At 46.6% G+C, this 25169-nt stretch overlaps 1 protein-coding gene and 1 long non-coding RNA gene across 4 annotated transcripts; one reads left to right on the top strand and one right to left on the bottom strand.

Annotated features, from left to right (window-relative positions):
* Positions 1–240: 240 nt before the first annotated feature.
* Positions 241–25067, bottom strand: zyx (zyxin). 3 transcript variants are annotated; one of them, XM_085917856.1, is made up of 11 exons: positions 24761–25067; positions 8365–8743; positions 4768–5005; positions 4201–4430; positions 3901–3996; positions 2729–3250; positions 2478–2622; positions 2232–2401; positions 1994–2172; positions 1761–1881; positions 241–1577 (listed from the first exon to the last, which is right to left on the bottom strand). In XM_085917856.1, the coding sequence occupies exons 3-11, from the start codon at positions 4988–4990 to the stop codon at positions 1476–1478; spliced, it is 1788 nt and encodes a 595-aa protein (XP_085773982.1). In that variant the 5' UTR covers positions 4991–5005; positions 8365–8743; positions 24761–25067; the 3' UTR covers positions 241–1475. The 3 variants fall into 3 exon arrangements, with proteins under 3 accessions (XP_085773982.1, XP_085773983.1, XP_085773985.1); XM_085917857.1 differs by lacking the exon at positions 24761–25067 and having other exon boundaries at positions 8365–8747; XM_085917859.1 differs by lacking the exons at positions 8365–8743; positions 24761–25067 and adding an exon at positions 7802–8292.
* LOC147052432 (uncharacterized) lies at positions 7416–9655 on the top strand. Its single transcript, XR_015066865.1, has 3 exons — positions 7416–7519; positions 8503–8826; positions 9600–9655. It is a non-coding gene; the product is annotated as an uncharacterized LOC147052432 (long non-coding RNA).
* Positions 25068–25169: the final 102 nt, after the last annotated feature.

The raw sequence follows: 25169 nt of genomic DNA, 5'->3' as shown, positions 1-25169 counted from the left end.
CGAACAAATTATAGAACGTAAACATTCCAAAAATGCGCACACACGCTGTCGTCATAATCAGCGTAACACACAGCTGGTGGTGACTGATAGAGATGTTTGGGGTCCACCAACAGCGTGATAAGTTTCCGTCATCAAGAGGGGGGGGGGGGGTCACGTTTTACGCTCGTCACGTGTCACAAGACACTTGACCTCTTGCACATGTGCACCTAATGAAATGAAATAAATCAAAAACATCCAACATTTTATTCATTTATTTTTAGAATGGGTGGGTGGGGAGGGGATAAATGCATTTATTTAGACACATACATTTACACATACCAAACGGTTGATATAAAAAAAGTATACAAAAAAGGAAAAGGCAACATGACAGCGGATAAATGCAGGCATCGTCCTAAGTATTTGCGCACGCAAAGGCATTTAAAGCTGTTGCCTGTAAAATAACACTTGAAATACCAGCGCCTCCAGTACACAGCGAGCATGCATGGCTGAGTCACTACGCTCCGATAAATTGTGATGGTTCAAACCTGGCCTCCATTCAAATAGGCAAGGAGTGAAGGCACAATGCCAGGATAGGAGTGAGGACATAAGTAAAAAAAAATTAAAAATACAATAAAAAAATAATACCCATGTCGAAAAAGTGAATAATGGAAGATAATGAAAGTGTTTACATGAACCTCAAGACGAGCTCGAGGTCAACATACAGGGCTCAAAAATGAGTAATGATGGCAAATGTTCCAAACAATTAAAACAGCTTCTAAATATTTGGTCACTATGCTCAAACATGATACCTTAAAAGTCTTTAAAATGAAGTTGTTGTTTTTTAAAAAAAAAAAAGCTCCATATATTACAATATTAGGTAAAGCAAAAAGGTTCTAATGCGATGCGAGAGAACGACGGCGCCTACTATTGTGTGCTTGAGCTCACGAGTCAAAGTGACACGAAACATAAAAACATTTCTCAGGTCCTGTTCGGAGGCAGGCTGGTGACACTTTTAGCTACATGAGGGAGATTCCCCGCAACGGAATCTGTGCTGGTAAAGCTTTGCTGGGCTCACAGCATGCGTTTGACGCTGAACTAGCTTGAATGAAGTGTTACGGCGGAGGACGTTATTTGCTCAAGTCCTCTCAGCCAAAGTCAAGTGGAAAGAGATTCTACTGTACGCAAACCTCAGAGGCCACGGACTGCGGTCTGTGCAAGATAACGCGGAGCATCGTTAGCATAAACATACTTAACCTACAGGGAGAGAGACGTGTGGCGGTGCAGAACATTACCTCTGCACTAAAGTGGATCGAACAAAGACGAGAGCACGCGGCGCGGCGCGGCACGGCATGCAAAACGCACCCTGGTTTCACACGAGACGTTGACACGGAACACTTTAACAAAGCCCTGTGTTGCGAACCGGAGGGGAACCTGTGCTTTTGGATTTGGGTTCAGAATCGAGCGGAAAAAGGGAGGGTGGGGGTTCACTGAGTCGTCTAATTGGCTCGCTTGGCGTGGCACTTCATACACAAGATACGACCGTCCAGCGGGTAGCAGCCATTCTCGTCCGCTTCTATGGAGAGAGGGCGAGCGCAGTCCTGTAGAACACAAGGGAACGCAATCCAAACTTTATTTTTCCATCTTTTATGAAGTTATCTGAAGTGAAATGTGCAGAACATTGAGTCAAATTTGGTTTAGCGTTTCATGTTGGTGAAAGGAACAGTCCGTTTTCAAATGAAGAGCAAATTCATTGGAAAATGAATCAATCCGGCCCATCTTACTTCACAGCGGTAGCACTTGAGATGAAAGTTCTTGTCGAGAGCGACGACTCGGACTGTCTCCTCGCTTCCTGGCGCTGGAATAATGGGCTCATTGCAGCTGACGCACAGTGGGGAGAAACGCCTGCGATCCAAAAATACGGACATTTACGCATCTTGATCATCAAAATTGATGGAAATGTTTCGCAAGGCTGATTGAATTTGGCATCAGGTATAAGAAGAGCAGGAAATTGCACCTGTGGTAATCCTGGACACAGTAAGGGTTGTTGTTGTCGTCGGTGATGAAGGGCGCCCCCTCCAGTATGCACGAGCAGGTGCTGCAGCGGAAGCAGTGCGAATGGAAACACTGGCCGACGGCTTTCAGCACACGGTCCGTGATCCTCTCCCCGCATCGGGAACACACGGCCAGGGAATTCTGAGGATGAGAACAGAGTTATCGCGATGGGTTCCAAACATCTGACGTGCTCTTCTCACCATGTAGCATTCCTCGCACTCGGGCGCGCCGTCCCTGTCGTAGAACTGCATGCCCTGCAGGGGGCGACGGCACGTAACGCAACAGAAGCAGTTGGAGTGAAAAAGTTTCTCCATGGCTCGCACGGCCGGCTGAGTGCGGGACAGCGCCTCGCCGCACTTGCCGCAAACGTCTGAAATGAGGCAAAGGTTACTTCAGAGAAATATTTGCTGTGTCTTGAAGTTTGCTACAGATGCTTGAGGGCTGACCGGTCAGAGGGGCGGGGCCGACCGGTGGGTGATTGTCCATGTTTTTGATGAAGTCCTTGGTCATTTTCTCAAGTTCCTCCACTTCCCTCATGTTGAGTGGCACCCCTCCACCTTTGCTTGACACTGGACCTGGCGGTGATGACGGCTGCCCAAACAGAAGCAATCAATTATCGACCACCGTATATTGAGTTCAACAGAAACTCTCAACAGTTTTAGTTGACGACTGTGTTTTGCACACACATTGAGCGTACCGTGGCTGCAGGGGGAGATTTCATTGGCTGATTGAAGGAGGAGGCCAAAGGGGATGCCATGGTCTTAGTTTGGGGAGCAGGCACGGCAGCGGGCGGGTTTTGGTTCTGACTGACAAACTGGGGACTCTTTGTGTGATTGGCGGTCATATTGTTGGGCGGAGCAGCAGGTGCAGGCGGAGATGCTGGAACTGGGGGGAAAGTGCCGGTGACTTTTGCAGGAGAGGTTTTCTGTAGTCCGTTGCCTGAATACGGAGACTGGTTCAGGTTCTGGTTGAGCTTCTTCGCCAGTGACGAAGACGAAGTGGTTATTTTTGCTCCAAATGGGGACTTGGCCACCGGTGGCGGTGGAGAGTTGTGGTTGGCCTGCCGGTTCGTCCGGGCTTTCAGTTCCTCAGCCCAGGGCGCGGGAGGGGGGCGGTCTCCCATCTCGGGAGGGGGGAGGAAAGAGAGGGCTGGCTTGGGGGCTGTTGGTGGGGGGCCGACTGCTTTGGGTGACGCTCCAGTAGAGTACTGATTTGGCAACTACAAGAAAACAAAAACAAAAATAACATTCACATAAGAGCTTCCAGTTCATTGAAGCGGCAAAACTATTTCAAGTCCGTACAAAGTCAAATTTGACACAACACTGACTTAGATTAATGAACAGACGCCATCGAGTAATTCATACAAAACAAAACAAAACAAAACAAAATCCCCAGGGGAAGGTCATACAAGACACAGCGACGCTTTGCATGAAACACTTTGATAAAGCAAACAGCGGCACTTGATGTTTGGGGCTTATCGACGGGGCTTCAGCTTTCTGACATTTATTTTGTAGATTTGGAGCAAACATTATTCTGTATTTCCCGCTTGGACTAAACACACTCCATTTATGGACCTCTCTCTGGGTCTCTGGCAGCACATTCTGGCTCTGTCGCACTCTCACGCTCCACTCAGTGTGAGTCTTTCTTTTTTTTTTTTTCCTATTTTTGCCAACCCAATGTGCTGCGTGTGCACTTCACTTATCATTGAGCTTTCCACCTGAACTGAGACTCATAAAAACCCGAGCTGGCATAACTCCAAAGTATTTCCACCGACCGACCATCCTTTGTTTTGTTTCCTTCCTCTCTCCGACTTTTTTTCTCATCTCATGGTTAGTATCCGCGTTTGTAATGTCACCTCGGCTTTTGTACCTTTGGGTTGAAGGGCCCCTTGGTCTCCATTTCTGAAAGCATGTTCGTAAGGGAGTCGATCTGCCTATCGAGACTTGATTGCTTCACTATGGGTTTCTGTTCGAGAAAGATGGTGGTGGGCGACAAAAAAAAAACAAAAAAAAAACACAGAGAGCATTAATAGACATGAAAAGGTTTACAATAATACAGACTAAAAATTTCTGTCATCTGTCACAATTGAGCATAATTAAAATAGAATTAAGATAATTACCCAATATCCTTATCCTCAAAGTTTTGGTCGAGGGGTCCATCCCGACTTACCTGAGAGTACCCAACAGTGGGGGCGGGTGGTGGAGGAGGTGGAGGGGGGGCGGGAACGCTCGTCAAACAGGGGATCTCGTCAGGGGCGGCCGGTAGGGGCAGGTCTTCCGCTATAGGTGGCGGAGCCGGAAAAGCCGGCGGGGGGGCGTCGGAGGCCAGAGGTGTGATCTGGAATTCGGGGGGCGGGGCCGGCAAGTCGTCATCCATGGGAGGAGGAGGGGGTGGGAAATCTGAGGGCGACACGGATTGTTCAATTTGCATCACGTATTACAACCACCAAGGTCGAGGAGGCAATCATGTGACATCACTTTGCTGACGCCCATTTTGGCAGTTACGGTTCAAGGCTGATTATAATTTCATCTATTCTTAAATTCAACTGTCAGATGGCTCACGACACCATCACCTTCTTACAATCTGCTGATGATCCTTTTTTGTAAGTCTTTTCGACTTCTAAAGGCGAGTTACGGCAAGCTTTGTACACGCACTCAAACGGTTTCTTGATCTTGAGTTACGATCTCTCCTGATTGGCTCAGATGACCCAAAAGTCATAAACGAGGTCTCAAATACCATCACAGAGCGACGGGGGCGGCGGGGGCATGTCTCCCACACGTCCGATCATGCCCATCCCCACAGGCGTTGGCGACGGCCCGGAGGGCGGCGTTATGCTTTTGGGCCGCGGCGGGGCTACCGAGGCAAACTTCTTTGGCTGGTTGTAGAAGGACGGCGTGGTGACTTTGAAGTTGAGGGAGGACGTCACCATGACTGGCTTGCTGCTGCTGGAGCTCTCCATCGTCTACTAATTGACCTGACGGCACACAAATGAATCAAATGAATAAAGTCAGATAGCTTGAAGCTAACAAACAATAGAAAACGCCATAGACAGGCTAACAAACTAGCGTCAAATGTTGACCAATGGAAATGAAGTCCCCTTATTAAGTGGATTAGATTGTGATTTAGTGAAACATCCACATAAAAGAAACCGCATCATAATTGTGTTTCAGCTTCTGTGAATACAAGAGCGTTGGCAAACGGACAGCGACAGGATATGAACGAGTCCATTAGCGCTGGACCGTGTACACAGAGCAGATGTGGCTCGCACACACCACAGCAACGGTTTAGCATATTTGTCAAATAGTTGTTTATGGTGACATCAATCACGGTTGCGGTTGGGGTCACGGGTGTAGTATAGCTAGCATGACCACGCGAGCTGCGTCAAGAAAAGCGGGTCACCTCACACATGCTTGAAGTTCAACAAACGTTGACCTTGCTGTTATGTCTTTGCGTAGATTCCGCACAACGTTGCAGCATTTTTCAAATCTCAGACATGACCTTTAGTCAAAAGGACGGCTGTTCCACTCTTACGCAAATAAAGCCATTCCGTTACGCACGATACCAGTCAGTCAGGCGGGCCTCTAAAGAATGCTCACTGTTGTCAAGTGACGATGAGCTGACACATTGTTCCTCATTTTTTTTTTTTGTATTCTGCTGCACCTCTATGTCCTGAACCTGAAGAATACCAGGAACAACTTTGCTGATGTCATTTGCATTTTTTTTGTCAGGTAACAAGCTCGGCTTCAAGTTCTGACAAGACAAACGCTCGACGAGTATTGCTTAACGCCTAATGTTAAAGCCAAACCATCCTTACGTGGGATCGCTCGAATATCAATTCTTAATCTATCATCCTCAATAATTCATGTCAATTAACAGCATTAACAGGTTGCATCTGTTCCCCGATCCGGTCCGGAGGAGGTTTAGCGCGGTGACATTGAGTCCAACCTCGATCGGTCTTGAAACGTGATCCCTGAGATGTGAGCGGGAGCTTTTGCGGTGGGGAGAAATTTTGCATTACAGCACGATGACATCACCTTCTGAGCTGTTTTGAAAGCGACGACCCTCCATCTGTGCTGACTTAAGCTTTGCAATACCCAAAACGAGGAACTTTTTGGCTATGGCTAATCTCATCCATATTATTTTTACACGTTCCTCATCCTGCAGTTCCTTGAAGCGAAAAACGTCACCAGTGGCACGATACTATCATTTCTTCTTTCCAGATGCAACGTAGGCGAGCATTACATCGCCACAACCGCAGAACTGTCGCCCAAATTGTATGCTATTAACTATTCGTGTATAGCATACCTTTAACATGACCGAATGAATTGGTACTGTACACGAAACGAGGGTCCATACTTCAAACTGTTACTGCGTACACTTTCCAATCTAAGTGGCCGCGGTGATTGTTTAAGCGTGTGTTTTTCATATAATCTCTCTATTGTTGTGACTTAAATAGCACAAGGCCATTTGTTGAGAAAGTGTGTCTAGGTCACTAATGCGGAGACAAACCAGCAATCTTACAGGTCACTAGACATCCATTGAGCACCCCCCGTTGTGTTCCACCTATGATCACACGGAGATGAATAATTAAACCAACGCGCAGCCTTGTTCCCGATGAGCTATCGGGGCAAAGGCTCTTGATAGACAAAACAGAAAAGTACACACCCCGTTCGTCAAGGCTACAATCAAAAGAAGAATTTCTCAGTGTTCAGCCATTCAAACATCATCTTCACTTTTTCTTTTGCCTCACATATATGGTCAGGATTCACACATTATCCTCTCAAGGAGAAGCTGCCGCAATGAGCTCAAGCGAAACCACAAATGGTTGCTTGGTTTTGTTTGTTAGTAACAACGCCTTGGCTTGGGGGCTCTAGCTTCCATCTGAGAACAATGGCGTAAATGTGATTGCTTGATTATTTTGCAGTGAGTGGAAGTACAGTAAACTCGCACAGATTTGCCATTATCATCTTCTGTTTCTTAAGAATATGAGGAAAGCTTTTTGTTTCTGGGGGGGTAAAAAAAATACTCGCTCATTTTAATAATGGTTGACAAAACCCTTATTGTGAAAAGCAATCAACGTAACATCCGCCAAAATTTCCTTTTGGGCTAAGCTTAGCTCCTCCCCTCAGTTGAATAGCATTACATCAACATACTTTATTGACACCAATTATTATTTTCCAGTATAGCCAGTACTTTGGTATCTTGTGACATCTTAGTGCTTAATAGAAAGACTATGAAAACAGTGAATATGTGCCGTTAATAGCTAATTTCAGTCAACAGGTTCCACAGAAAATAAATTCAACCGGAATTGTCCAATTAGAATGCTCTGACGTCATCTCCTATAAAGGGTTTGCATGCTCTACAATCAAAGCTTCGTATTTGTAGTTTAATCCATATTTTGCCCTCATTAACACCAAAATGTGCATTGCTGAATGTTTAGAGAGAACACCTGTTTAAAAAGAACACCTTGGCAACTCAAATGGCTTAGGTAACAGGCTACATCATCTTGCACATTCAGCCATTGATTATTTTGCATTATTTTGAGCACATAGTATTGCAATTCAAAGCCAGAGCTGGCTAACCATGTCGCGTGGCAAGCAGGAACACTAGCTAAGCTAGGTCAGGTGCCCCTAAAAGCTAGATTCCCCCAATTTAAGAGGGTTAAGATGAAGCGTGATCAATTTAAATTCGTCGGTATTCCAAGCTAGCTACGGTGCACTCAAATCGAGAATGCTCGCCTGACAGTTCGATCCAAGCGGTCGTCACTCACCTGCCTGCGTTGCCGGCTTCCACGCAATCTTGCCTGGGCTGTCACTCACGTTAGCTTAGCTGACCTGATTTGAGCGGACCACCAGCACGCCCACTAACAGCCTAGCTAGTCTGGACCAAACTGGCGTGAAAAGGGGACTCCGGTTGAACAATCGTTGAAATGTTTGAATTAAACCAAAGCTTGAAAGCAGCGTGGCTATCGTGCTAAGCTAACAGAATCAACTTTAGACATTTTTTTTTCTGCTTCCGCATAGCCGCCCTTTTATCGTCGATGCCCATCAGCTGGCTAGAGATCTCGTGAATCTGTTCAGCGAATTAACACAAACCGATTGATCGATCCAAAATACTTAATACGTTTAAGAGATTACCGTCGCAGTTTGTACTTTGACACCTTAAAAAGACAACAATGACCGCATTTGGGTTATCAGCATTGTGTGCCAAAGACAGCTGCAGAATTGTATACTGACACAAGAGTTGTCCTTATTTGGTAATTGGTGTCAGCATGTCCTTAAAAAACCACACCACCACTTCCTTTTTGTTTTACTTAATCCAAAAGGCACTCACCGTGACAATGCACTTTATGCGGTTCTTCCCTCCGTTGTTCCTTGCAACTCTTTTCTTTTTTACCTGGTTCCTCTTGTTCCAGTTACCAGTAGTGCTGCTAACTTCTCCCTTTTCTGACTCTCTCTCCTTGTGACTCAGGCTTCCTCTTTCCAGCTGCTAGACCCTCCCCCTGTGCTTTTCAGACTGGATAAGGAATGACAGCATCCTTTCAAACAAGTTCTGTCTCGTTTGACTTGGGGCTCAGGACCTGTGGAGTACAATGTAAACAGTACCTCACTCTCTGGATCACTATGATCTGTCCAGTCAGACTCCTCCCCTTTCTCTCTGGATTCTTGCAGCATTCTTCATTCAATGACATCAACCTCTCTCCTCGCTTCTCCTTGTAAGGTCAGGCAGGAGTGGGGGAATGGAACAGGGCAAAAGAAGGAGGGAGAGATAATGGATCCAAAGAAGCATGATTAGGTACGGATAGTAACTTGTTAGGAACGCTTGCAAAGTTTTCCATATCAAATTGCTCAAATTGACAGAACTGGTGCAAAAGCAGAAAGATGAAGTTTACTGCAGTTGTCTTTCTAACTACTCACAACTTTTCTAGGTTTCAGCGTTAGTCAGTCGGCTAAGTGTGCTTATTTCTAGAGAGTAAAGCCGTTTTGTGACCTAGTTTCCTCCTGATAAGGTGATAATGAGTAATTGTCTGTGCAACGTTATTCAGAGCGACCATGAAAACTCTCAACTTGCATAATAACCATAAAACACACTAAGCGACTCACACAGTCATCACCTCTGAATCTTGTCATTATGTCAATAAAATGATTTATGAACCCTGAAGACTCAAATGTTTTTTGGCTGAAACTAAAAGAAACATTATTAGTGATGTCATGAGAGGGAAATGAGTTGATAGTGTTCCATAAGAATGAATAAAAAAACTTCATGGTAATATAAGAAAAAAAAAAATCCTCATTTCCAACTTCTATCAAACCCTTGATCAATGTGAAAGCAACACAGGAAGTGTCAAATCATGACTACAAATTCAAGGGAGTGGTTATCATTGGAATTTGATTCCCCCCATTGTCCCGCAAGAAATATTTTTTCCAGTTGCATTCAACTTCCACCGCGGCTGAAAAATGTGTCAAAGCGTCATGTCGAAGTTTCCTTTAGGGAAATATGTTCACTTGCAGGGAATTTGAGTTTCCTTTTTGCATAGACACCAAAACGAAACCCCATTTTTTTTCCAGCCAGCTGCAAGCATCCTCATGATGACTCAAAGGTTTGGATGAAGCAGCAAGACGACAACTGTGGGGTCCTGCCAGTTTGGAGGTAAGAAGGGTGGGTGGGGGGGGGGGGGGGTAGCTACAATCAGAGCCAGACAGCCTGGAATGCCGCCAACGCTTGGAATGAACACCCCACCCGGCCCGCCGCTCCTCCCCCCCATCCCGTATCCCAACATTTGTCAGCCTGGCCTCTCCACCGCTGCACTTGCACTTCCCTTCCCATCGTTCTTTCCGCTCCTCCCTCCTCTTCATCATCTTCTACCTGCACTTTTGTTCCCCTTGCCATATTTTACCAACAGGAGGTTGAAAATCCTCACAGCAGACTTTCCTTAGCGACAATATCATTCATAAATCTGCTCATTTAGTCATCAAACAGAAATTCCGGGCAGGATGAGGACTTTGCCTACCTGACAACATGGAAACATTTTTCCACTGCCAAACTGGCTCCCATTCAAAGTCCCCCCCCCCCCCCCCCCCCCCCCCCACACACACACACACACCACACGTAACTGCACTTCACACTTCCACCAGTTGGTGTCAGGACAGACGCATAACAGCGCGCCGCACGTACCCAGACGAAAATGCCTTGAGGGAGTCAGTCTCCCCAGATTCCCTCTCTGACAGCAAGTACATCTCGATCAGTTAGAAATGAGATAAAAGGCGGCAGGAAGTGAACCCAATGAGGTACTGACGTGCCCGATGATGAGCGTGATGGACGGCCACGAGTGTAATAGACGGCAAAACAGGCCTCGCACTTGAGTGGATGATCTGGATGAGAACGTTCGGGGCATGAGGGAAGGAAGGCTGCGTAATTGCCCCCAGAGGTGGAAGGAGAACTGTAAATACTAGAGGAAGAGTCAGGAACTCTGCAACATTTAGACTTGTGGAAGCGCTGGAGTGTGCAAAAATAAACACATGAGAATACACTCCGACAATAGCCTTGATCACGCAGCGTAATTGCAGCATTAGAACCACAATGGCGGATGAGATGTTAATTTGTCCGTGCCGAGTACACCAAATTCAGACAAATGGGGCGTTGGCGCATATTGTGCCTCCCTTTCCACAGAGTCCCGAAGACATTAAGAATATGCTCTTGGAATAGAAACCAAGTCGAGCTGCTCGGTAATGTGCAGACTGGGGTCAATTAGTGGAGCCCAGGTTTTAAAGCAAACACAGTGAAGCAGCAGCTAACTGTGATGCGGCAGTGCAAATGCAAGTTGCTTTTCGTGCTTTTGCAAATATGGTCCAATGAGGGCAAATCATTTTTCAAAAAAGCTCGCATATGCACTATTTTCATGACGAAATGACAGCCGCCCCCCCCCTTCCCCCACTTCATATGCCCTTTCCCTAAAAAACAAACCGTCCAGCATTCCCCACTAATCCCCTTCTCCTCTCCACTTGGCTCTGCTCGAGCTCTTAAAGCTTCTCCACTTGTGTTTTTTCTCTCCAGTAGAGCCCAATTCAGCCCCCCTCCCTTCACTCACGCCCACCCCCCACTGCGTCTTACAGCCCCCCCCACACACACACACACTTAAGCAACTTTGCGGCTCCTCCTGGGGCGAACTCGTAACACGTGACTCTAATTAACACGTACTGTAACAGTTTGGGTCGTGCGAGCTTGGATGAAAAATAAATTTGACATTTCCAGCGCCGTGTCGAGGACAGGGATTGTGTTTAAAGGAGCTACTTTCTTCTAGAGAGAGCCAACCTTTACAATGACCCAGATAACAGGCATTTACATTTATCTGCTAGCGTATCTTTGGAGCGCCTCAGCCAAAGTGTATGGAATAAATGAGTCGATCTACAAGCAGATGGACGGATAGCAAGGGCGACAAGAAAAGTGGAGGAGTGAGTCACTCTTGATGAAATCAAACAGGAGCATCTGTAATTTAAATTCAGCGCTGCATCATCGCCGCTGACGGTGAATGTGATGGAAGTCATCTGAGTCACTTTAGTTAGCCGCAGTCTAAACGTGCGTGGGTGAGAGTTGCAAACATGGCAGCGTGGCGGGAGGCCCCTCGCTCTTTCTCTGTGTGTGTGTGTGTGTGTGTGTGTGTATGTGTGTGACTGGCCAATGCATCACGAGCGAGATTAGCATCAAGAACGTTTGACCTTGCGTGGCATTGATGGCGCATGACACAGATCACAATGTTGTCACACAGGTGTGTTGCATGCTTGCACACGTGAGCGTGGCGAGAATAGAACCAAAAATTTCATTGGATTTTTCAATACAAATGGGAAACAGCCCCGGGCTTTTTTAAAAGGGTTCATTTTTTGGACGATTGTATGTATATGCCCCTAAAGTCATATCGCTTGTACCTCCAATTCATGTGGAGTTGGGCTGCTGGAGGTAATAATAACCTTCCTCAGAAGCAATCACAAATATCAGGGGAGTATTGTTTTGAGCAGAGACTGACCTCTGCCGCAGCCTGGCCTGATCTCCTACGCCCGAGCGGACAACCAACAAAAAAGATGTGTCACGTCTATATATAAACCACAGCACAGGGATTGGCTGGATTATGTATGATTTATGTTGGGCGAGCTGCACACATCCACCGTAAAGCCTTTTATTGTCCCGCCACATCCCCACCAATGCATTTCATTTTTAATGATCTGTCTTATGAGCCTATTCCAATGAGAAATTTGCAGGTGGGAAAATAATACTCCCAAAACCGTCACTGAACATAATGATGTGGCCATTTTTCAGCGAAAAAAAAATCTGAGTTTTGAGCATTTCTCCATTCACCTCACGTTTGCCATATCAAAATGCTGATATGATTAATAGGTGTGCCTGAGGCCACCTGTAATGAAAGGCCACTCTAAATTATGACGTTTTACTCAAATTGGGGATGACTTTGTATTGTACAACTTCATTGGTAGTCAAATTCACTATATTGAGTTCAGAGCCAAGTTAGCAAAAAATATTACAAATTGAACCTAACACAGAGCTTATGATTTCACACAGCTCGGGCCCGATTAGATGTTAGATGTTTTGAAATGACCAAAAAAAAACACATTTTTGTCATTGTTGTTTTTTTTCTTTTTTAATAGAAACACATTAGACAAAACACACATAAGACAAAAATAATGCGCTTGAAGGAAATACCATGTCTTCTACGATAAAACCCAAAGGCAGCAGGTACAATGAAAACCACAGAGGCCCCAGAATTGAACCCTGTGGAACACCATAAGACAGTGGGGCAGTGCAGGACTACACAAAGGTTCTGTCAGCCAAATAGGATCAAAACTGCTCAACGCTCCAACCACTTCACTAGTATTAAGAAATCAACAATAAATGAATTAATAAATTGCTATACCTTGTACATTAATCAGTTATTTGATTCTGCTGCATATTGAAATCAGCAATGGCCCTACACACTTGTTTTTCCTTTTTACCATGTCCACTCTCGTGAAAATCCCCCACACACCATCTCAACACCTCTCTCTCGCTCACGTCTCAAGCTTTGCTTTTTCTCCTCCCAGTCCTCTGCCCATCTGTCCGTCTCATGTTCTTTGCTCTCATTCCTTCTTTGCCACACTCACAATGTGAGTGACCACACGAATGCAACCCCCTCCTTCGCACACTTCTCCTTCTCACTATCCAGACTGTCCAGCTTGTGTCATTCTCAGCACACACCACACATACACACATTTGACATCTCCAAGAGAGAGGGCAAGACGGGGGACAAAATGGAATGGGACGGGGGAAGGGAGGGGGGAGCTTGCAAAGACGGAAGTTCTAGATATCATGTTGGCATGGGAGGAGGAGATTGAGGATGTTGTAGGAAAAGCGAGGGATGAGTGTGGGGCAGATCAATACTGCGAGGAGGGAAGGAAAACCCTTCTTTGTGTGTGTGTGGTTTTTTTTCAAGGTCTTAGGATTTCTGATGGCGTATTCATGAGGAGGGATGGAAACAGCTGCCGTGCATTGTCAGGAGAGAGAGAGCGAGAGAGTGAGAGAGGTAGAAAAAGAGTGGAAGAGGAACCCCCTATTTTAGCTCAATATTACAGCAATGCAGCGATATCCAAAACAATGGCAGCCGGCCACTCTCGGCATTGTGCTATTGATCCCCCCCCCCCTCGTGGCAACCTAATACACACGCTGCCACTCAATCTAATTGTTGTTTTTCTTTACACACGAGCTAGGCAAATATAGTAGTTAAGCATGCACCGGCAAATGAGAGCTCGCAAACTTGTCGGTGATATTGACGACGCTTTATTTAGTCGTCAACTGCCTCCAGGCATACTGACTTACTAACCGGATCCAAGACACTGCACCGGAGAGGGAGAGAGAGAGAGAGAGAGAGAGAGAGAGAGAGAGAGAGAGAGAGAGAGAGAGAGAGAGAGAGAGAGAGAGAGAGAGGGAGGGAGAGAGAGAGGACGGATGAGTGGCCGGGCAAGCGCAGGAGAGAAAGAGAGAGCACAAGAGGAGGGGAGAGGGGAAAAAAAACATAGCGAAGAGGAAGAGAGTCGCAGGAGGAAGAGGGAGAATGCACGGCGTCTGGCTAACTCTTCCATGCTTGTATCCAGGGCCTTTGTGAATACACCATGGGATGCATCGGCTCCAGGAGACTGAGTAAGCACCACTTCTCTTGCTCGCTCAATGCGGAAAAAAGTAGGGGGTGGGGGGGGAAGGAGAAGGGGGTGGGATGGGGATGGAGATGGGGGTGTCCTGCAGAAGTGACGCTTGGTGTTCCAGAGATGCGAGATGTTTATGCATGCGTGCTGTGTTGTGCTTCTCGCTCCTTGCCGTGTTTAACAAAGCTGTGCTTGCAGCAGCTCTTCCATACTGTATGCGGGCAAGATGTCACAGACGATATGTGTTCCAACGTGGCTGTGTATGTGTGCGTGTGAGGACCCCCCCTCACCTCCTCCACCTCTCGGCACCCCTCCTCCCATCCCTTGATTTATGATGCTGTTTGGCAGTATGTATATGTGTGCGAGTAGGAGGCAGAGCGGGATGGAGAAGGCAGAGGCGGGAGCTTATTTATAGGGCGGCATGGCTCCAAGGAAAGAAGATGGGGAGGGCTTGAAAAAATAAAAAAAAAAGGCAAAAGTGATAATGCCATTGTCGGAGGCGCTTGCACTGTTTGTTGTTATTTGCGGCGATAATAGGGATGAAGCTGAGATCATCAGACAAGCGGCAGAGACGGAAGGGAGACGGACGGATGGCCGTGGAGAGAGGGAGGGGCAAATACGTGCGGGCGAGGGGTGGGGGGTGGTGGAATGGATGAGAGGCTTCAGGTGAGAGTCAAAGCACACGGTGGGCGCCGACCGCTTAGGGTGGACTCCTGAATGTCACGTCCAACCAACTGTTTGTTGAAATGTTGCAGCGCAACACTCGAGGCAAAAAATAAACACACTTCCTCTGCCGTTAAATATTCATGAGCCACTTAGCGCGAGGAGCTCTTCAACTTATTTACAGGAAAGGAGCAATGTCACCACCAACGCAGCCCAGCCCTTTGCAGGGTCAAGCACATCCCGAGCAGGTAAAAGGACTTGTGGTGTCTCGCTGAGCTCCCCCCCAACCCCCCGCCATCCTCTCGAGGTAAATTCTTGATGAGGGCTGCTTTAAAAATATCCAGCTCGAGCACGTCTAAGAAGATAAAGGAGAGCGGCCGGGAGGTGGCTGCAAACTCAATGCAGCAGGATGGCTTCCACCTGATTTAAGCGCGTGGTAGAGCTGAGAAGCAGCACAAGGTCGGGGTCGACACGAGAACCAAGCGAGTCCAATTTGTTAGAAAATAATGGAATTGCGACTAGCTTGCGGCAACGCGAAGGGCGCCGTTGTTCTCGTCCTCACTTTGAACGGCATCAAAAAGATGGCAAATAATACAACAAGACAGCTCAGCCAATTTTAATGCCACGTTTTAAGTGACACGAGCTGATAATGGGCTATGATCATGAAAAATGGAATGCAAAGTAAAGTGGAGCCTCCAAGGTCGATGAATCAACAACTCGTTTGGGGATGAGGTCAAACTCTAATTTGAATCAATTGTTCCGAGGAAGTAATGGAAATTGGATGAATTTGTGTCTGGGCCAAACTGTTGCCATCATGAAAGCTTCAGTACCTGCTGACATGACATGCAGAAGAAGATTTCTGCTTCTAAAATATGGATTTTTGTTAACCACATTGGACTGAGTAGCCAGGGAGAGCACTGACAATTAGCTTACAGTATGGCTACATGAAAACGGCTAGTTTTGTTAGTGTTGTTAGAAAGTCAAAAGTAAGTCCTGCTGACAAAAAGAAGGAAGTACTATCTTTATGTGACAAAGGCCTTCTTAGACAACTTATTATAAATATTGTAAATTATAGAAACGGTTGGAAAACAACGGCTGATGTGGATAGATTGGTGACAGCTTTAGCATTATCCGCTAGCTAGCTGTATTTTGAAGGCTAATCTGGTGCTGAGCGATACGCTAGCAAACACACTGTTATGTCTTCATAGTAAAGTGTGTTTTTACTTCATTATTGGACTGTATTTATTTTTAACTAGACAACAATAACAAATATGGAGGCTGGAATGTGTTATTTATATTTCCATACATTACAATGGGCAATATATAAATTTCAGTTTGCAAAGGTAATCTGTGAAAAGACATTTCAGTGTTGTTCATACAAATGTAACATTTTCCGTAGCTAAATCCGATTTTGATATTGCTTTTTCCTAGGTTACCGTTGTTCCGCCTTCTCTACTTGTCATAAAGCAAGGATAAAGTAGAATTACTTTTGATGCCTTCATGTGTCAAAGGCGCCTGTTTGCTTTTATGGATCTCTATTGAAATACATACAACAATGGAGACAATAGCATCTCCAGCAGGTTGTGTTTGCACCTGATGTGACGCTGATGTAACCCTCCCTTCCCCCCTTCGGTGCCCGATTCAGCCGCCAGACTAATGTGGAGGCATGCTCGTGTTTATCCTGGGTGAGAATAGCTTCAGTGTGCACTATTGATCGGGCTTCTCCGCTGCAGTCCGAGCCGCCGAGCGGAGATCAACAGGAGGCTGCCCGATCGGGTCTGGCTTTTTGTGCGGGAGTAGCCACCGTGTGTCCGAATGACCTCCGGTAACTCAGTCATTAAGTCCGACTGCGCGGCGTAGTCGTTCTTTATGTATCTGTGAGAGCAATTTCCTCCCCAAATCAGCCCATGAACTGTGAATTGTTACACTAAAGTACATTTGGCCTTGAAGATTGTTATCAGAGCTTACCCAAATACATTGGATGTGTAGAACTAGTAGTCAGACAACCTTTTGTTTTTTAAAATAGATCCAGTGTGATTTTTTTTTTGGTTAAAGGACTAACAAAACAGTTCCAACTAGAGAAAACAAGTGTAAAGTAATTCCATCCATTTCTGTACCAATGTTCTTGTTCAGCGTCTCTTGGCTGAGCTGGAGCCGATCCCAGCTGACTTGGGGTGAAAGGGAAGACAACCGGTCTGCCAGTCAATCACGGGACACATAATGAGCCAGGAAAGCATTCACACTCACATTCATGCTGTCAGCGAGCGGGAACTGAAGCGCTGCCAACACGGAAGTCATCCAGCCATCCCTTTTCTATAGCACTGAGATGCTGGGTGGGGGCAAACCCTGGAATTTGTAAGACAAAAAAAATATCATTTGAAATATGAATAGTGCAAATCAAGGTCTAATTGAGAACAACGCCCCCAATGGAAGGTTGGAGCTGAGATTTGAAACTATGAGACAAGTCTGCCTTCTAAATCAGTGCGGACCACATGCGAACTTTTTTGGGCACCCTCTCCTGATCGGCTGTCACTGAGCAGGCACAGCGGCGTCCAGGAAAAACATCTGCCAGAAGCTGCTCGTGACCTTCTCCGCACGACCTTCGAGAGAAGTCTAACCTGATGGCTCTCCCACTGCACCGAGGAAAGAACGAAAGGAGCTTCTGAGGACGGTCAAGACAGAGTGACCCCTCTCCTCCGTCTTCACGTCTCGTTAGCTAGAAAGAGCTGTCACCAATGGCGGCTCCCACTCTCCGTGACCCGCTGTGCTCAGACAGGCGCTGCTGGTCCATCAGGACCAGAACTTGGGAGTGGCGCTCCAATTTCATCATCTGAGAATAATATCTTCTATTCTACTCGACATTCTTCCACAGAAGTGAAAGCCTGCATGATACGTTTGTAGAATAGATGAGAAAATCAATAAGACGTCGGCTGGCGCGCTTGTTGATCATCTCTGGATTTCCCTTTTGCACGTTGGCATTTTGTTGTTGTCCAAAGCGACATTTTACTCCCAGATCAATGCATGCTGAATCAAAATGGAACAAAAACTCTACGATGTCATCCGGCTGGAAGTCCTGTAACACCTCACACGGCAATTCACTTGAATTCAATTGACACAGGCAGCTCCCATCGATAAATCCATTGATTTTCTGGACCGCTTTGTCCCCACGGGGGTCACGGGCGTGCTGGAGTCTATCCCAACGGTCATCGGGCGTTAGGCGGGGGACACCCTGAACCAGTTGCCAGCCAATCGCAGGGCACACAGAGACAAACAACCATCCGCACTCGCACTCATACCTAGGGACAATTTAGAGTCTTCAATCGGCCTACCAAGCATGTTTTCGGGATGTGGGAGGAAACCGGAGTGCCCGGAGAAAACCCACACGGGAACATGCAAAGTCCACAGGTGGAATCGAACTCGCACCCTCCTAACTGTGAGGCGGACGTGCTAACCAGTGCGCCACCGAGCCGCCTCCATCGATAAATTGATCGTCGTAAATTACAAATTCCACTGACTAGGCGGGCCTTTCGACATCTCGTCAGCCCCGCCGGATCACGTGACGGCATCCATCAGCCCTTTCGAAGAGCAAAGGCCTTGAGAAGAAGTCGACGGGAGGGGCAAATTCCTTTTCGCCCCGTCAGCAAAGAACGGCCACGGGCAAAAAACATCTGATAGTGAAATCAGTCTATTTCTACTCGGTGTCAGCGGATGAGCTTTTTGTGCAGGGCGGGCAGCGTTGTTGGAGAGCAAAACTACCACAGCCATTATCAGTAATGGGACTCATCTTGTGCCAGCGCCACGGCGCGGCTCGCAATTGATGCGCCGGCGTTGGTATCATCAGCCGTATCTTTGCCCGAGACCACGCATCACAAGCGTTTTCCCGCATTCATTTAGCGGGTCACATGATACCTGCGAGCGCTAAAAACATCAATCATTGCATAAATCAGGGCATCGTTTGCGCTGCGTATCTAACGGGCGCTGGCACGGGCAAGCTGCTGCAGCAACATGGAAATAATAGCGCGAAAGTGGGACATCTTGATAAGTCACCTTCTTCCACAGACTATTTTGATTTTATTATTCAGTACAACACGTAAGCAATGCAGGAGATATTAAATTGCGGGGTTCTGGTACTTTGTATTTACAAATACAGCGAGGCTTGAAATGTAAATTTTTTATTTGTAATAAATTGACCTAGTGGCTAAGGAGATGGAGACAGCGTTACAGTCGGGAATGAACTTCACGGGTCACCATCTTTAACGCTCTTAACTGTTATACAATCGTTTCCTGCTGTAGTCTATGTGCACACGGTTACAATAAAAAATGTTAACGCTGATGATGGATGACATGGTAGCAAAGTTGTACAGGCGAGACGAGGCTGGATTAGCACATTTGGGATCGGCACCATACAAAGCAGTGTAGATAGAAAGCGAAAATCCGGGGTGAGGGCCTCTTCCAAATGTGGATAAAGATCAGATACTTATCAGATTTCTGACACTGTTAGTGCGACGTGAACACGGATCAGACGTACTTAGTCGATGCCAGCTAGATGTAGTCAAATACAAGTCATTTGAAATAAATAAATTTGAAAAATATATAAATATATCTCACAGAGAGAGATTCCCTGCCACTCCCACCGAAAAGAACACAACCGTGACCGTTACACACACTCGGTTCGTCGAGGGCCACGTCCGCCACGCATCCCCGCTGTTAACCGGCAAAATCTGGCAGGCGGAGGCGAGGCGGAGGCTGTCTGATTGGCTTCGGTCCAATTCGGCAATGCCATCAACATATTCAAGGTGAATGAGTCATTGACGCAGCACTGTGACACGGTGAGGCCTGACGACCCTCACCTGAAGATGGCAATGACAGCACATATGACGGAGGGTCACCACCGGCAGGTCACGGGAGTTCACAGGTCGATACGTGGGCTCGCACTTGTTATCGTCGGGAGCTTTCATGTCTAAGTGGCAAATCGGAGTCAAGAGGCCCGCAATTGTGTGTGTGTGTGTGTGTGGGTGGGCACGACGGCAGGCGTTTTTTTTGTAAACAATCTGACTCAACCACAGAGCGAGCTATGAAAATGAAACATAATGCCGTAAAAAAAAAATATCCATGCGGTGATCTGAGGGGCGGAGTGGGGTGTTGTAACGTTGCGCCGGAGTGTGTTTATGAATTTCTGTGCAATTGCACACCCAGTCGGCATTAGCGTGTGACCGGCGCTAATTGCATCTTTGTTATCTGCGGCTGTTTGGCTGCGAGAAAATAAAGACCACGATATCAGCCTGGCGCATCAGTCGCTGATTTTGCCCTTCCCTGCAGCTTTTCATCCTGCATGTCATTTTCAGATCAGCTTCTAAATGTTCATTCTGCATTTAGCAGACCATTAAGACGTTTATGGCCGTTATCGAGTTGATGGAAGCCGGCGGAACGTGTCTGCGGCGAGATGCGACTTTACAGGTTTTTGGTTACCGCTCTAAGTGCAGCACAGACAGTGAGAAGTCGATGACATATTTATCTTCCGGCAGTCACGGCTATCGATGCGTCCCGGGGGTCATTTTCATGCCCCTCGTGTCGTTTGGGCATCTCTTCCCTCCCCTGCGAGTTAATGACCCGTGTTGTGTTTTTACATCTCACATCCCTCCCCTGCAATTTTGTTTCTTTGCAAAGGAACATTTTTGTTTTCCCCGCACCAAACTTCGCACCACCGGCATCTGCACACCTCTCCTTGTGTGGGAACCAGCTTCACTGCAGCTGTCTTGATAAACAAGCCGGTTCATCACCGGTGTGGCTTCAGGGTAAGCACAAAGTCAAGAAAAGACAGATGACAGTCAAGCGCTTCTCACTTGAGCGCGAACCATCAAGCCGCTCCGGTCCGAGCTGGAGTTGACAGTGCAAGCGCTGCAGATCTTTGGTCATTCATTACGCACGGCTGAGCCTGAGCCGCTCCCTCTTTTTCCTCCCGGTGCTTCTTCATCTCGACCCTCCCCCCCTCGTTCTCGCTCCTCATCGGCCATACTAAAGCAGCCATCCCCCCCATGACATCCAGCGCTGCACCATTGTGTGTGCGTCGGAGGAGCAGGGGAACGCCGAGGGAGGAAAAGACGGTCACATGCTTCGTTGTTTTTTTTTTCCTTCTTCCTCCTGAAGAAGAAATCCCGCATTGTCTTGCATTCACCTAACGGTTTGCGGAGCCACACGCGAGCGTGCCATAGCCTCAGAAACAACAGAGATTCTTGCTAATGACTACTGACCCGTCATTTGAGGAGCCTGCAGCCCAAACAAGTCCGACTCATCACAAACAGAGACATCTGAAGCATCACTTGACAAACGCATCGATGTCGTCCTACGCGACGCCCACTCAAGACACTCCGCTCCATCTGGAGATTTGCGCATCGCACTTAATAGACAAGTCCCATGCTGCCCGTTGGGCCAGAAGACCCGCAGGCTCCAGAGGCCTTGAGCCACATTGAAGGAAGAGTGACTGCTAATCCGCTAATTGGACAAACAAGACTGCGAGCAGATAAATCGGGGGAAAAAAAAACGTGATCGAGGCAAACGGCGTGAGATAAATTGCGTGCGTTCTGCTGTAGGCCTAATATAGTTTGTGGGTGTGCATATATTATATTTGCGGGCCATGTTTATGAAATCTGGGACACGCTCATCTCCCTCCCAGCTAGTCGCAAAAGGTTTTAGTGACATACGCCGGAACCGTCTCACGCCGTACTCCAGAGCGACAAAAATGAGACACGGCTGACTAATCCGACTCGGGTCACGCGCAGTTCAGCTCTAATAGTAAAATTTGCAAGCGTCTCAGACAACCTTTTACCAGCGCTCGGGGAAGATCATCAGCGGTTTCTTTGGTGCTTTTTTTGCTGAGTGTAATGCTTTTTTTTAATAAGGACACCTTGTCCGTGTTATTTTATACCAGATGACACAAGTTGAAGTACGTCATAAATCAGCTACGCGTTTGGTTTCCATAGCGGGTGAGGAGTTCGGGAACCTCCGTGCTGGATTTGGGTTAAGAGGTGGGCTGACGGCGTCGGTCCGCAAAGCAAGGGCAATAAAGGCGAGTTTGGCTGAGTTGGGGCGGAACGACCTCAACCCCGTCGACAACTGAGATTGTGGGAATTCCCACGGGCATGCTCCCAATTCTTCCGATAGCTACAAAGGGTGTTCCCAAAAGTCACGCAGGAACATTCGGACAGACAAGAGGTCATGCTGCTGGTTTTCAAATTGTACAATCAATTGAATACTATTCTTTGCATTTTGTGTTTCTCCTAGCTTGCTCTCAAGTGGGCTTGATCAAAAAACCCAAGTCGGAATGGAGAAAGCTTTTTTCTTCATGAGACTTTCCCAAGCTTTAGATCAGAGGTGTCAAATTAATTTTTTGTCGCGAGCCACATCACAGTCAGTTTCCTTTGGAGGGCCATTATGACTGTCAACCCAAATAAATGTATGAATTTCTCATATTATATATAGTGTAGGCTACACGAACAAACTGATGAATAACTAGTTTTGAAATCAGAGACTACTAAGAACTGTTCAAAATTTTAAAAAGATGAACGGTGATAAAAATCATCTATTTTTTTTAAAAAAAGTGAAGACAATTTGCAAGTTTAGTATTGACACAAAGTCCATGCGCAATTTGTCTTTGCGGGCCAAATATAATTACACCGAGGGCTAAATTTGGCCCACTGACCAGAGTTGGACACCACTGCTTTAGATGAACGTCTGGAACGATAAGCTTACGAAAACCGCCGAGACGAAGCCGTCTCACGCTGATGGCCTCGCATCTGTCAGAATGACACCTGAAATAAAATTGAATGAAAGGAGACGCGCCCCGGCCTGTCGGCCACTATTCATATTCTGGTTCAGTCCTCTCGAGGAGGAGACGTCTCCGCGACACCGTTGTAAAATCAATCGCCATCGAGCTACAGAAAATGAAAATTCCCGTTAATGAAGTTAGAGAAGTTATTTTTCTCAACCGGCTTCAGTAAATGTGTGTCGTTGGAGAAATGTTATTGTCTAGAGCGTCCCTTTTTTTTTTTTCTTCTGTTAGTTGAGACGGAAGACATAGAGCAGAGGTGATGTTTTGGAATCACTGGGTCAGTGGGTCGCAGACATCACCGGCCATCCGCAAAGCCAAAACGCTCTCAGGAATAGCTCATCATCAGCAAACGCCGTGCTGACTACCTCATCGCCTCCGCAACACACACACACACACACACACACACACACACACACACACACACACACACACACACACACACACACACACACACACACACACACACACACACACACACACGCTGCGCTGACACGGGAGTCCACCCCTCTGAGAGTTGCTGATACAGAGAGAGAGCAGGCACCTAGAGACTGGAGCTGTGTTTAAACCCAATTAGCAGTACACTATCAAATTAAACCAATGTTTTAATTAGGATATGAGCAGTTGGGAAAATGGGAGGGGGGGGGTAATAATAACATTAATTTATCCATCTGAGAAGGTTTTGTAAATGAGTTATTGTTGCTCTATCACTTTTTTTTTTAATTGACCACAAATTAGAAATTTCTTGGAGCCGATACAACTTCTGGACCTTAAAGTTCATGTTCTCCGAGGCTACAGCTACTCATCTGGTGGGCAAATAATTCTTCTGTGGCTTCTGTTTTGTCTTGAATCAGAAGAGCAAATGTACTTAATGTATATTCTCTCTCTCTCTCTCTCTCTCTCTCTCTCTCTCTCTCTCTCTCTCTCTCTCTCTCTCTCTCTCTCTCTCTCTCTCTCTCTCTTTTTTGTGCTCTCAGCAGCAGATGCCGTGCCAGTCCAGAAGGATGGCGAGCAGGTAAGACCTTGTTCACCTTCCGCCGCAACTTTCCCCACAGGCGGACGAGCTGAGCAACCGACGCGGCCGACTTGATGCAGTCGGTTTCACGCCACAGGAGCTTCCTTGCCAAAGCGGCGCCGCTCGCGCTTAGTAAACGAGAAACGTTAACGCACTTCCATATCCGCCGTGCGCCTAGCACCGGAAGAGTGAACAACGTCTGGTTCAGTAGGCTCATTGCAGTCGCGGGCTGTCCGATAAGTCAGTCACCATTCCCATGACACCTTCCCCCCTCCTCGTCCTCGGGGGCATTGGAGAGGGAGCCTCACTTTCCAAAGCAAATGAACTGGCAGAGCCATCCCATGATTTATTTATGTGCCATGCCCTTGCAGAGAGAATAACATCCACACCCATGATCATTTTAGGAGACTTTTTTTTTTTTTTCAAGATGGAAGCTAGAAAGTAAGAAAGAACAAAAGGAAATAATTACAAACAATACACGACACAGAAAAGGAGGAATACAAACATGAAGATGAATGGACTTACATCAATCAATTGCTGCAAAATATGCAGACACAACGTCAGTCTTAATATTTACGTGAGTCTATATTACAAGGGAGTAACAAGACAAAGTAAGCTTGATGCCACTATGTGGAAGAAAAGAAATCCTAGAAAAATCTGAAAATATCCCAAAGTCATTCAGGGGGTGCTAGTGCCCCCATGCACCCCCCCCCCCCCCCTTAGCTCCGCCAGGGGATGTATTTATTTCGGTATTACAGAGCGGCATGCAGTTTGAATTGTAGTTTATTACCTTTTTGTTACCAACTAAAACATTTTTGAAATGAGCTGGGGATGTAATTTGGCTCAGGCTCATAACTTCTTTTCATCACCGTGTTCATTAATGTACAAAGACCACAAAAAAAAAGCCAAATTGGCTTTTGTGAAGTATTCCAACAGCGACCTTGACCTTGTCACCACTGATTTCTAATGAGTTCGTTCACCTTTGAATCTGGATGGACACGCAAGGTGAATGTTGGACCAAAAAAAAAAAATGTTGCCACTTACTTGATTGGCACTTGACTTGAAACGGAGCACGCTAATCGACTTTTCGGCAGCGGCGAGAGCCACCCGCTTGTCCTGCTCGACTTGGTGTCCAGTTGATAAAAAAGAAATCCCGTCTTATCGTCTTTGTCCTCGGTGGCAGCCTACACACACACACACACGCACGCACACACACGTTGGTCTCGCTGCAAGCTTCAGTTGTTGGTCTGACAGCTGCATCAGATACAACTGACATCTTTGTCTGTCTTTTTAGAGCACAAACAAGTAGCGAGCAAAAACTGCAACAACAACAACAAAAGGCTCATTTTGGACAATATTCTTCTGATTGCGGCTGCGGTGGTTTGGTTGAAGTGCACCAAATTATACTAAGAGATGTTTGTAATGGATACGCCTAAAAAAAACAAAACAACCA

The sequence above is a fragment of the Syngnathus leptorhynchus genome, chromosome 8 (genome assembly GCF_054491065.1).
Source record: "Syngnathus leptorhynchus isolate UIUO chromosome 8, UIUO_Slep, whole genome shotgun sequence".
In the NCBI taxonomy this organism is placed as follows: Eukaryota; Metazoa; Chordata; class Actinopteri; order Syngnathiformes; family Syngnathidae; genus Syngnathus; species Syngnathus leptorhynchus.
This window is presented reverse-complemented; position numbering and strand designations above follow the sequence as displayed.